Source organism: Lissotriton vulgaris, chromosome 6, assembly GCF_964263255.1.
Source record: "Lissotriton vulgaris chromosome 6, aLisVul1.2, whole genome shotgun sequence".
In the NCBI taxonomy this organism is placed as follows: Eukaryota; Metazoa; Chordata; class Amphibia; order Caudata; family Salamandridae; genus Lissotriton; species Lissotriton vulgaris.
Window position 1 is genome coordinate 1,113,814,821 of NC_141694.1, and position 12,161 is coordinate 1,113,826,981.

At 41.1% G+C, this 12,161-nt stretch overlaps 1 protein-coding gene across 1 annotated transcript in view; it reads left to right on the forward strand.

Annotated features, from left to right (window-relative positions):
* Nucleotides 1–12,161, forward strand: part of LOC147708507 (uncharacterized) — a 381,831-nt gene that overhangs the window by 256,215 nt on the left and 113,455 nt on the right. Inside the window, exons 14-15 of the mRNA XM_086927193.1 lie at nucleotides 6,899–7,046; nucleotides 7,156–7,221. Coding sequence (XP_086783319.1) covers nucleotides 6,899–7,046; nucleotides 7,156–7,221 — 214 coding nt within the window. The remainder of the gene's footprint in view (nucleotides 1–6,898; nucleotides 7,047–7,155; nucleotides 7,222–12,161) is intronic.

Consider the following 12,161-nt stretch of genomic DNA (forward strand, 5'->3'; position numbering starts at 1 on the left):
ATCTCTTCTTCTGAAACGCACCAGTGGTTTCTGGAATGACCAAATAGACAGACTGCTATCAGTGTTGTGACATATTTGACTAATTTATTTAAAAATTATTTATTTTCACTTGAACTCTCCTGTTTTCCACTTTATCTACTGTTGGGGAAATGCGGCACTTCCCTTTTCGGAAATGCTAGCGGGTAAAGGTGAGCACCTATCTATCGTCACTGTGCATGGTTCAGACCATTTCTTTTAATTTGGCATGTTGTAATACTGTTGTCGCCCCGTTCTGGCTGATTATACAAACTGCTGCCTAACATTTTTGTTGCTTTAGTGTTTATATTTAAAGTTCTGCCTTTCTTGTTTGTGCTGGAAACACTAACGTGTGAATTGGTGGTTTGGTTGGCCTGTATTTGGTACAGTGTTTGTTATTTGACTGCACAGCATGATCATGTGTCATATTGAACTGTCAACAAGAGACATATTTCACTGGAATTGGGCGTTATTTTGTTGTGTAATACAGATCAGATATGTTTATTTGAACCTAGCTGGGAGAAAAGTTATAAATATCAAAGGATTGTAAGATGCACACCTCATGTAATCCACTTTCAACAGCAGTTCAAATCTTTCAACTGTAATTGCGTGCTCGCCTGTGTTGCACTCTGCCCGACTGCGCTACTACGGTATGACCAAACACAAGGGAACCATGTGCTGGTTCCCATACAGGCTGCACAGCTGTATGGCTGAATGAATCCAATCAATCAAATACTTGATGCTTTTATGTTTAATTTCATCCCTTTTAAACTCAATTTACTTTTCACCATTTTTCTTGTTCTTCAATTCATTTGATTAATCCACAAGTGATGCTTAGGTATTCACAAAATACAGGAGAAGTGGTTGCCTCATGTCACTTCTTTATTAAAATTGCCCAATGCATTTCGAGAGAATTCTCTTCCTCAGGGACATCTTAAAAGCAAACATTTTCAAACAGTTTGTGTTATAACCATATTATTTGCCATCACACGTGTAATCAGATTACCATTACCTGGGTTAGTTTGACCATAGAACATCATCTTTTTCATAATAAGCATGCTAATTTATATTATCTTCTTCATTCAAATGGCTTTTAAAGCTAAAATGATGTGAATCACCTTTACAAACGACCCACATTCATTTACCCCCGAATCCAGAGTTCGACCTTCGATGTTTAACATTAGTTTCTCCCAAAAACAATGTTTTGAAAAAGAGTCCAAAATGGTCAATCTTTCAACCAATACATTTTCTGCTAACATGTATTGCAGCCAAGAGTAAATATAATCTCTCTCAATATGTACATTGCTGGACAAGCTAACAATTGGGTGGACAAAGATTTAATTTCCTGAGCAACTAAGCTTATCCATAATTTCAGCAATTAATTTTATAATTTTATCTTGAAAAAAAACCACTGACCTTTATTTTTTAACATTACAAAATAGGCTACGTGCATGACAAAACATTGTCTTACAACTATTCATATGATACATTTTTACATTACATGTTTAAAACCTAAATAGAGGTTTGAGGTGATTGTGTGTGTCCTAAAACATTTATATGAGCATGTAAATTCAAATTTTTGTCAAATATGAACCAAAAATATGAATGACTTGCATTCCAAGAGGTTGAGCTAATCAAGCCAGGATTGAAACAGGATAGAGCTCGAATAAGAGCAATTTGGATTTCAGTTGTGAGGGCTCAGGTTTAGGAGATGAAAAGAACCCTCCAAGATTGGATATCTTGAAAATTTTGATATGAGAAATATCGTCCTGGGTGGACCCTTAAAATAAGCTTGAGTTTTATCAATGTAGAGAAGTCAGGAGATGTTGACGTGTTTGAGGAGAGTCAAGAAACACAAAGTACAGATTGAAATATTGGAGACAGAATTGAGCTTTATGGAGCTCCCGATTGCATTCCTTAGTAGTGGAAAAGAGTATGTTCAATTTTAGGTGATAACAGTCGCACATTTGTCCTTAAGTTAATTTGGATAGAATATTTTTAAAAATTGTGTCTGAATTCAATCTGTCTCTTGACTAACACCTAGACTTTAACTTAAAAGGAATCCTTATGCTGAAATTGCAAAAGTTATTCCTCAGCATGGTGATCAAAGATTTTACTTAAAAAAATTTGTAGAGGTAAATTAGAGAGCTGGAACTTGTGTTCTATAGCAGATTTCTGGTAAATACATCAGAAAAGCAAACTTTGAATTGGTGACTCTGGGTGCTAGGCCAAATCATTAGATGAGATGACTTTCTTCCCCTATAATGCAAGGATATTTATGCCAATATCCATGTAAGGCAGGAGCCCAGACGATGCAATGTGGGTTCCTCAGTCAAGGAGACAGGTGCATTTTTATGGATGATCCTTTGAAGTGCAGACTTCGATTTTAGCCTACATTAAACCACACAAACCCGAAGGATAAAGAAGGTTAAAGAGACACACTTTCACAAGAGTGAAATGGTTCAAATTCTCCTTACATCACAAACTCTCCCCCAAACACAATGCCAACTGAGGCTGAAACTATTGCAGAAATTGGTGGACAACCAATGAACACTGACTCAATAATACAGGACACTGGGATAGTATAGAGACTTTGTGACAAGTGGACCCAATTCTGCAGGAGTAGATGTTGGATCTTGATCTGTTAAAAGGTCTTCCCTACAGAAAAGACCCCACTGTTAAGGAACAAAGTACTGATGGACATTTCACGTCATCGAAGGTGACACAAAGAAGAGAACTTATTGTGAAGGTCAGTAGAAAAATAGAATAGGCTATGAAGCTTGCTAATATATCCTTGTTCAAGAGAGTTGATTAACTTTTCCTAAATTTCTGTTCTTCCCAGAAAAATACTTTGGATGTTCACTAACAACCTATTAATGATCTTCTACACGAAAACTAGGATATAAAGGGTGCAGAACCTGGTCTTGAACAGTTCAGCTCTTCTTTAAATGAGCTATAAACAATACTTTCTTATGAAGAGACACATTTTCAGGTCTCGCTGCTGACAGCGTTTGCTCTGTCACTGTGAGGGGTGTTGTTGACAATAAAGGACTTGGAGCCCACACATTGCTTACCATTTACTGGTTTCATTTTCATTTATTTGTTGCCTCCTAATTGGCCAGCATCTGCCGGACGTCACTTCCTTTTTTTTTCTTGTGGAGCATGGACCAAGCACAGATTGCTTCCTCTTGATTGTATGCACTTGATTGTGGTGCTATTTATTCTTCCCCTCCCAGTCCCCCTGGTCAGTGGTGTTTCATCCCCATCCCACCCTCTTGTTCTTGGTGTTGCTTCTTCCCCATCCTACCCACACATCCTCCATGTTGCTTATTTCTCCTCCCACTCGCTCGTTCTCCATGTTGCTTCTTCTGCCTCCCACCCTCATTCTCCATTCTGCTGCTTCTTCCTCCCACCCTCTCATTCTCCATGTTGCTTCTTCCTCCTCCGACCCACCTGTTCTCCATGTGGCTACCCCCCTGTCAACCCTCCCCTCACTGACGTTGTTGCTGCCTGCATCCCCACCCCCATCCTTGCTTGCCCGTCTGGACTGAAAAGAAGTGCTATGACCCGGCGCCAGCACTGGTTTCCTTCAGTAACTTTTAAGTTTCTGAAAAGTCTCATGACCCGACCACATGTCCTTAAAATGAACCATGTGTTATGGTGCTATTACCTTACTATCCCTGTAACTGAGTGGTTATGTTTTATATAACTGATTGCTCTTACCCAACAAGGTGACTGGGCCTGGCCCAATTGTTCAGTACTCTTCTAACGTTTATTCTCCAATGGTTCACTTTAGCGGCATGAAAGTGTAAAGGGGAGCAAATTTCAGAAATCAGATTTGGATACAGTGTAACCCAAAGTGGCTACACAATAACTGAGGCCGACAACGAAATGAAAGTTAGTCAGATTTATTACAAATTCAAAAGTAGTTGGACATATATGAATCTGGCTATAAGAGTATAAAAATATAGAGAAAAGATTTGCTCTGTGCTGAAAGAAAAGACCAACAAGTTCTAAGATTATTATGCAAGAAATTAGGAAGCACAAGTTAAGGTTCCCCTACATCGGCTCTTCGTTGGTGAAAGGCATTTATTTCTATCTATCCTTACTCTAACTCTAAAAGTGGCACCCCTAATTTAGCCTTTCGGCAAAAGGTTCAAAGGAGAAAAGGTGTCAATAGTTGGAGCCTTCCTAAGAAGTCACTCCACTTTTAGATGGGCGATGCAGCAAAAAGCCTAAAGCAAGCAAATAGCAAGCTAGCACTCAGGGGCTCTCTGTCAGGGAGACAAGATGGAAATGGGCATCTGTCCCTCTCTTCAATGCACCATATACTCAAAATTGTATTCAGCAAATGTCCCACAATGCTTCTCTCTCACATATTCTAAAGTAGGCTCACCCACGAAGTTTTCACTGATGTTGATTCCTTTCATGGCCTCTCCATGTACGCCCCGCTGCAACAGGTCGTCCTTGGTCTCTTCTCTTTCTCCCAAGTGAACACACCTTCTTTCACCTTATCTTTGCTAGGCTGAACTAACTGTAACTCCTTCATTCCGCAACTCTGTATAGTAACAATACCCCTACTCTTCACTAACAGGGCATTTTTTGTCCAACTAAATTGCAAAGCGTGAAACAAATAACATTCTACAAAACTCGCATGGGAATCTAAGGATTAGTTTCAGAAACGAGAACATTTAAACAGGCTGGGGATTCAGGCCTACAACTTAGGCTACAATAATAAATGCATCAGGTTATTCTTGCATAGTATTTTCATAAAGCCATTGCATTTTCATAGAAATGTTAATTAAACTACATTATTATGTCTTTTTCCACTACATTACTTGTCTAATAATATTCAAAATACATTTAATGTACCAATGCGTCACATCACTAATGCTCTATAGAAGTGTGTTACATTGGTTATATGTACTCAATTCATTTTTTTAGGTCTACATTGGATTGTGTTAATACCACAAGAATATGATAATTGATTCACATTTACGCTAACATCTAGTTTCACAAATAACACTAAATAATGCGTGAATGCATACTACGAGTGGTTACATTTCACTCCTAGCAGGTACCACATAGGATACGAATTTCCTCTCTATGAAGGCAAACTACCCTTGTCACAAACACTCTCCTGCAGCCCACCTCTCTTCCTCGCCCCCTCTCGGCTTTTTCAGCTGTATTAGAAACTTTGCTCCAGAAAACTGAGTCCACAGGCTTCTGTCGTTATGGAAGAACCCTGGCAAAGAGCTGCAGCTTTCCTTTGTACGCTATCCCTCTGTGGCAGCCATCTTTTTCTTTTTGGGGTGGTTTTTATGGGGTGTTACACCCCCATAATAAATGCACTTTGTGATAAATAGGTGGGTGCAGGTGTATTCAGTCCTGTATGGTGAGGTGTCTGCCATATTTCACCAGGAGAATTTTTATATAAACACTGATAGAAATTCGTGCACACACTCTACCTCTTTCTATTTGGAAAGACTTCAAAAATGTTGGTTATTTCACAAAATAATCTGCTTTCCTTCACTTAGTACCCCTACCAATCCGCATTCTTCTCCCTTTCTGCTGCCCCTTAAGCCCCTCTCATGTGCCCTGCTTGTCGTATAATTTATTTTAACATTACGGGCCAGCCTGATTGTTGGGAAAGCTTGAAAAAGTACACAACGTTTGTCTCTTTTACACATAAAAGGTAAGATAATTGATTTTATGTTTTCATTTTGACTCTCTTTCTAAAACACCTCTGAGATTAACTTTGTAGCTCTAGTTACATGTTTTAGTTTAAAGCTAAAGTATATGTTTTGGTTATCCAGGAGAGATGCAACATGTCCCCTTTCACTTTGGTTAACTGAGTTCCCCTACATACATTTAAGCATATGGGAAAGATGACATTACACAGCTCATTTGTGTACTTTGCTGGTTCCTGAAATGAATGTCAGTTGTTGGCTTAATGTTTATTATGTTGTTGTGCATTATATTGTGGTAATCGCATTATGTTCACCATGAATATTTAGGTCAAACCTACTCGATATTTTAGTGTGCCAAGAACATAGAGAGGTTTGGAGCTCTCCCATTGCTTACCATTGGTTGGATTTCCATGTCACTCTCATTTGCATGGTTCTTATTCGTGTCCCAGCTTGTCAATCTTGCGGTTGCCCTTCCTATGGAGCATTGCCTAATTACAGTTTCCACTGCTTGCTTTTGAAGCACTACTTGTTTAGTTTGTGTGAAGCACTCTGTTAGAATACATTTGCATTCAAGCTATCTCCTATTTGTGCTCGCCTATATGCTTCTCCCCATTGCTTCCCCCCACCCACACCCTCGGTATTCCTTTTTTCCAACTCCATGTTGCTTTCAGTCCTGCCCTCCACCCTGTTGCTTCCATATTCCCTCCTGAGTGTTGCTTCACTACCCCACCCACCCTCCTCTGTGTTTCTTTGCTTTTGACCACCACCACCTTTCCCTGTGTTACTTCCACTCTCCCTCCCCTCCTCATGTTGTTTCACCGTTTCCTCCACCCTTTCCATGTTTCCACTGCACCCACTTTAAAGAAAAACATGTATGAATATTTTATTTTATGTTCAGTTACTGTTATAAAAAGCGCCTGTGTCATTTAGTAGGCACACGCATGTGTGGTGCAAAATAACTGGGTAGTTGCATTTAAGGATTTTGGGGGCGTTTCTTGTTCTTTAACTTTAGCCACGCTGCACAGCTTAGCTAAAAATCAATGGCAGAGCCAAACGGTCACAAAAACAAGACCTATTAGCTTTGACAATGATTTTTGGTGAAGCAATTTTTTAGAGTGCCAATTGTCAGTAAAGAGAGCCAATGCTTCTACTACTAGTGTCCCTTAACAATATACCTCTCATACACCTCACAGGAGCTGAGGGACCGAAACGACGAACTTCAATTAGAGCTAGAGAAACTTCGCTTGCAGCTGAATGAAAGCAAGCAACATCACCTACTGGGGCGACGGAAAGATCTGAAACAACTGCTCAAGAGTAAAATAACCACAAACCTTAATGCAGGTAAAGGAAATACTGTATTTCACATATAGTAGAGGGGTTGTCATTATTATCTCTTCTTACTTTTAGTAAAATTACTACAGTTTATAATCTAATCTTGTTTTCATTCCAGAAAACCTGGGAAAGAACAAACTGACCCTTAAATTAGGGAGAAGCTCATCGACTTTAGGCATTAATGGTAAGAGATAATAGCCACTATGCTTCTTTGCCATTCAAGTGAGTGGGCAGCAACGCCAATTGACGTCAAATGCCTAAGTAATAGTATTTCTTTGCTGCTTGTCTTTCCTTCATTCCACTTACCTCATCGATGTATTTTGATATCGGGTTTTGATATTTACTGCTTTTCATGTCTCAGCTGAATTTATTTATTTGAAGTTCGCTGAAGTCTTTTTCCTTACTCAAAACGAATGATGCAGTGGTGAAACTACTGGCTCCTATTCACTCTTTCTTATTGCATCTCTTGACTCTCTGCAGAAAATCTTAGTTTTCTAAGTGTTAAATCTCTTCTATGTTCTGATGATCTGCATTAACTGCTGCAACATAGTAGTTGACTCTGGAAGGTTTACCAATTTCTTTAATTTTTCCTTTTGGGAGTTCGTATGATTTACTGTTGCATCAACCGTAATCTCGTTTTGGATTTTTTTCCCCGCTATTGGGTTTGGAAGTGTGAGAGGAGAGCTCTCAACGGGAAACAGAGAAAATATTAAGCCAAATTTAATTCTCAAATGATCAAATCTCTATTGCACTCTTCCCCTTTACTTGCCGTTCCACTGGGTATTTTCATACCTCTTTTCGACTCACGTACCACCTTCTTTATTCGAAGTGAACACCTTCATTTAAAAGATATATGTTTGTGTGTGTTTTTGCTAGGGGTCTCGTTTAAAAAACATTTCACATTGCTTATGTGGGACAATTCTGTGGTCTTCCTGCACTTATGAGTGACATTCAACTGCCAAATGTGGGACACTTGGGGTGACACTTTGTCGCGAGCAAATCTAAGCAGTGAAGTACATGGATAGAGATAAATATCACAAGCGACATCCTTTTGAGCAATTATGAAAAATAGTCTCCTAGGACTCCATAATCAAGGTTGTGTTTGTGGTATCAACAGATGTGTTCTTTATTTTCACATCTGTTTTCAAGCTGCACCCTGGCTGAAACATGTTTTTCTCTGTGCTCATAGTGTTGCAGCAGAATTCTTCAAGGCTACAATTGTAAATAGTCCTGGCAGCCCAGACTAAACATGTCGGCGAGGGTTAACCTTTGAAAACATGTGAAAATAAAGAACAAACCTGTTAATGCCACAAACTACACATTGAGTCATTGAAGGCTTTGAGACTATTTTTCATTTTTGGATTTTTCCAGCAGGGGAAGACCTGGTGGCTTTTCCTCCGCCTAGAGCACCGGACACTTGAGAACATTCAAATACTATTAACAATGACATATTGCATATTTTGGTGTGTGCACCCGAGTCCCCAGCCACTGCTGGATTGAATTGTATCCTTTTGAGCAAGGAAAAGCTATACAGTATCTTGAAACTGCTGCAAAACCCCTGAAATGGAAGGTTAACACTTCTTTTACAATGAGCAATAATTTGCGGTATATTTTGCGGCAGCCTATCTTATACTACTGTATGTCATACAATTTTAAAACAATGTGGGTATACACAGTTAATATAACAATGTTGCCAATGTGCACACGTACTTCTCAAGTGTTCAACGCAAGTTCAAGAAGATAAACAGAATGTTGTGTGCCTTCACGCCTGGTGCCTAGTCCAAAGGCAACCGAAACTAAATTCCATACAAGTCTGTAGCAGTAACGCCTCCCTACTGACGGGAGGACAACCCCTATAACAAAATCAATTGTTATCAAGGAATTCAATTCAAGTTCCATTTCAATAAATCCACTTCAATTGTAATTGTTTACATATTTCCAAGGAATATTTATTCTCGATTATTCATTCATAAACGATGACATTTCCATTCGGTACTCATTTTCCATAATATGATCAACAACCCAAGGCATTTCGGGTCAATACCACGACCCTTCTTCAGGTGTCATCATTTGAGGTTCAAATTGCTATCGGCCATAAGCGTGAACGCTTGAATGAATAATCGAGAATAAATATTCCTTGGAAATATGCAAACAATTTCAACCGAAGTGGATTTATTGGAATACAAATTCATCTGAATTCATTGATAACAATTAATTTTGTTATTGGGGTTGTGCTCATGGCAGTGGGAAGGCGTTCCGCCTACAGACTTGTAAACTATACACAGTTAATGTCATACCAGTGGGCCTGTTCATTACCTAAAGAATTCCTCAGACAAGAAGAAGGGGCTGTGCTCCCCCCTTGATAAAGCCAGGCACATCCTAAAAACAGTGGCGTAACTAAACTTGAGGGGGTCCCATTGCAATTGGCATGGAGGGGCCCGCTCCGGATTTAATCCGGATCTATCAGGCCAAAGTTACTGTGCTAAGGGGGACCCTGCAGCTCAGGGGCCCACCCACACTGTGGGGGTTGCGGGGTCCTCTGTTACGCCATTCCCTAAAAACATTTGGCCAGATAATACTACGTATATTAAAACCACTAACGCGCCCTCATTAAACTTACTGTGAACTTAAATTAGTGTGTTTTACTAATTATTCTTAACTGGGACAAGCTAGCAGACAAAAGAACGCATTTAAGTCGAGACCCTTGTATCAGTTTTTTAAGATGCCATTCTTACAACTATGAGTGGGCATTGGTTTAGATAAAGAAGCGTCTCTGCAATCAACAGAAGTGGAACTTGTAGGTGAAAGAGAGGGAGTGCTGGAGGGGAACCAAATTATGGTGCAATACTGACACCATGTGGCCAGCTGCAGTACACATTTGTTACACTTCGTAAACTGCCTAGAGATTGGCCCCTGTATTGGGTGAACTGCATGTTTCCCTTGTTGCAAGCTGCAAAACTTGGAATATTGTGTTTTTTTGGAGGTAAATCCTGTTAGCGTACAAATCTTGATAACAGGTTAAAACAAAATAGTTGTCTAGAAGATTTACACAAATTCTCGTGGGAAGGAAGTTCATAGGTGTCCCATCCTTTCATTACTGAATGCGTGACTAATGCATTTTAGTGCAGTGATGCGGCCGCCAGCTCTAAAATGTGTTAGTCTAACCCCTGATGCATGGCACTTAGCAGGGCTGTATCTATATATGTGTCTTGTAAAGCGCACTGCTGCCCTGAGGCGTCGTGGCGCTTATAGACTGCTGGGGAACCCGTCCTGGCTATCCCTGTTAGATGGTCCCTACTGGGTATATCCAAGGTGAAACCATGCATCCCCGGCGAATGTCGGGGGCCGTTGTAGAGATGAGGCAAGCTAATGCCCAGAGTTGCCGAGTGTGATCCCTGGTTAGAGTATTATCGTGTCCGCTGACCCTGGACCCTTATAGAGTGTTTTCTTAAGTGGTCAGGAATTGGTGAAACATGAACATAAGTCGGTCTGAGTGTGATGAAGAAAGTTAAGTAATATCTCTAGACATACTCCAAATGGAGAATTATATACCTTATGCAACATCGCTGTGTTCCAAAACCACTGCTTTATTGACGAATTAAAAATGTGCTGGCTCTTCCTGCCATGAGAGTCACGTTGGGGGTTTGGACAAGGGCAACAAAGGCTATGGGGTGGGAACGAAAACCGACAAAGCAAACCCTAATATGGAAATGTAACTGGTTGAGGGAGCTTAGTAAGTTGAAGGGTTTCCAGAGCTGGGATGCCATTGGAATATCGACACTGGGAGATGTGATGAAGAGGGGGAATTGCAGTCATTTCCAGCACTAAGGAAGGAATATGGGATGCACCGCACACAATATTTTAGATACACACAGCTAAGACATGCCTGGAGAGCGGAGAAGACTTTGACAGAGGCGCTCCCGGAGTATGCTCCATTGGAGGGCCGTCTTTTACAAGAACAGATCCCTGGTAGGGTGGTGTCTCTGACATACAGAACCCTGATGAATAACATGCCGGATGGACTGGGAAACCTCAGAGCCACCTGGAAGCGAGATGTGGGGGAAATGGATGAGGTGGATTGGGGTACGGTCGTGATGTACCCGAGAGAGGTAGCAATTAAGTCCAGTTTAAGGCTTATCCAATATAATGTCCTTCATAGAACCTAATTTGATAGAGTGCGATTGCAAAGAATGGAGAGGGCTACTGACCCGTGCTGCCTGCGTTGCGGCCAAGATAGGGGGGACTTCTATCACACCATCTGGTCCTGCCCGGAAATTCAGATTTTTGGGGGGGAGGTCCTGAAAGAGCTGGGAGAGGTGCTGGGGATTACCCTGCAGTTGGACCCTAAACTGGTCCCCTTGGGTATGACAAATGACGTAGACTTGACTCGCCCACTGCTGATCTTCCTGGTGTTTGCCTTAGTGGTTGCCAAGAGAGACGTGGCCAGAAAATGGGGGGCAACTGAGCTACCGCAGCTAGAGGACTGGCGGAGAGGTATTGATTTATATATGGCAGCTGAAAGAGTCATGCATAAGGCGAGGGGATGCCCTAAAAAGTTTGGTAAGGTGTGGGGCAAATGGCGCTGCTACCATGGCCTGGATGGAGGAGTCTGATCTGGGTGGAGTGTGCAGGTCCCCGGTCTCCAATGGACGGGAGTGGGTTAGGGAACACAGAAATGTATTCGAACGGGCCTGGGAGGGAGATATGATTGTACTAGCGGAAGAAGAGGACTGCGTCATGGTTTTAAGGGCGGGGGGACGAGGGGAGGGGTATGATGATCAATAATGACATGCTTGTTATGTGGTTGCACAATGAAAAAGTCAATACAAATATTTAAATAAAAAAAAATTGCTGGCTCTAAGGTCCACCCAGGTTTCAAAGAAAGCACATCAGCCAGCACGTCTTTCACCACTTCCCGGGCGCAGACCGGGAGCTTTCTCAAGGCAGGTAGTGAAATCACAAGTGTCAGTGATATAAAGTAGGCACTCTGGGTTGCAAAGTCGTAACCTGTTTCGCTGATGGTCTGCGTCCCCAGCGGGCAAGTTACTCAGATGTGGTCCTTGTAATGATGTGATATCTTTTATAACCTTCTTATAATCCAGTTTACCCCTAGAGTCCTAAAAC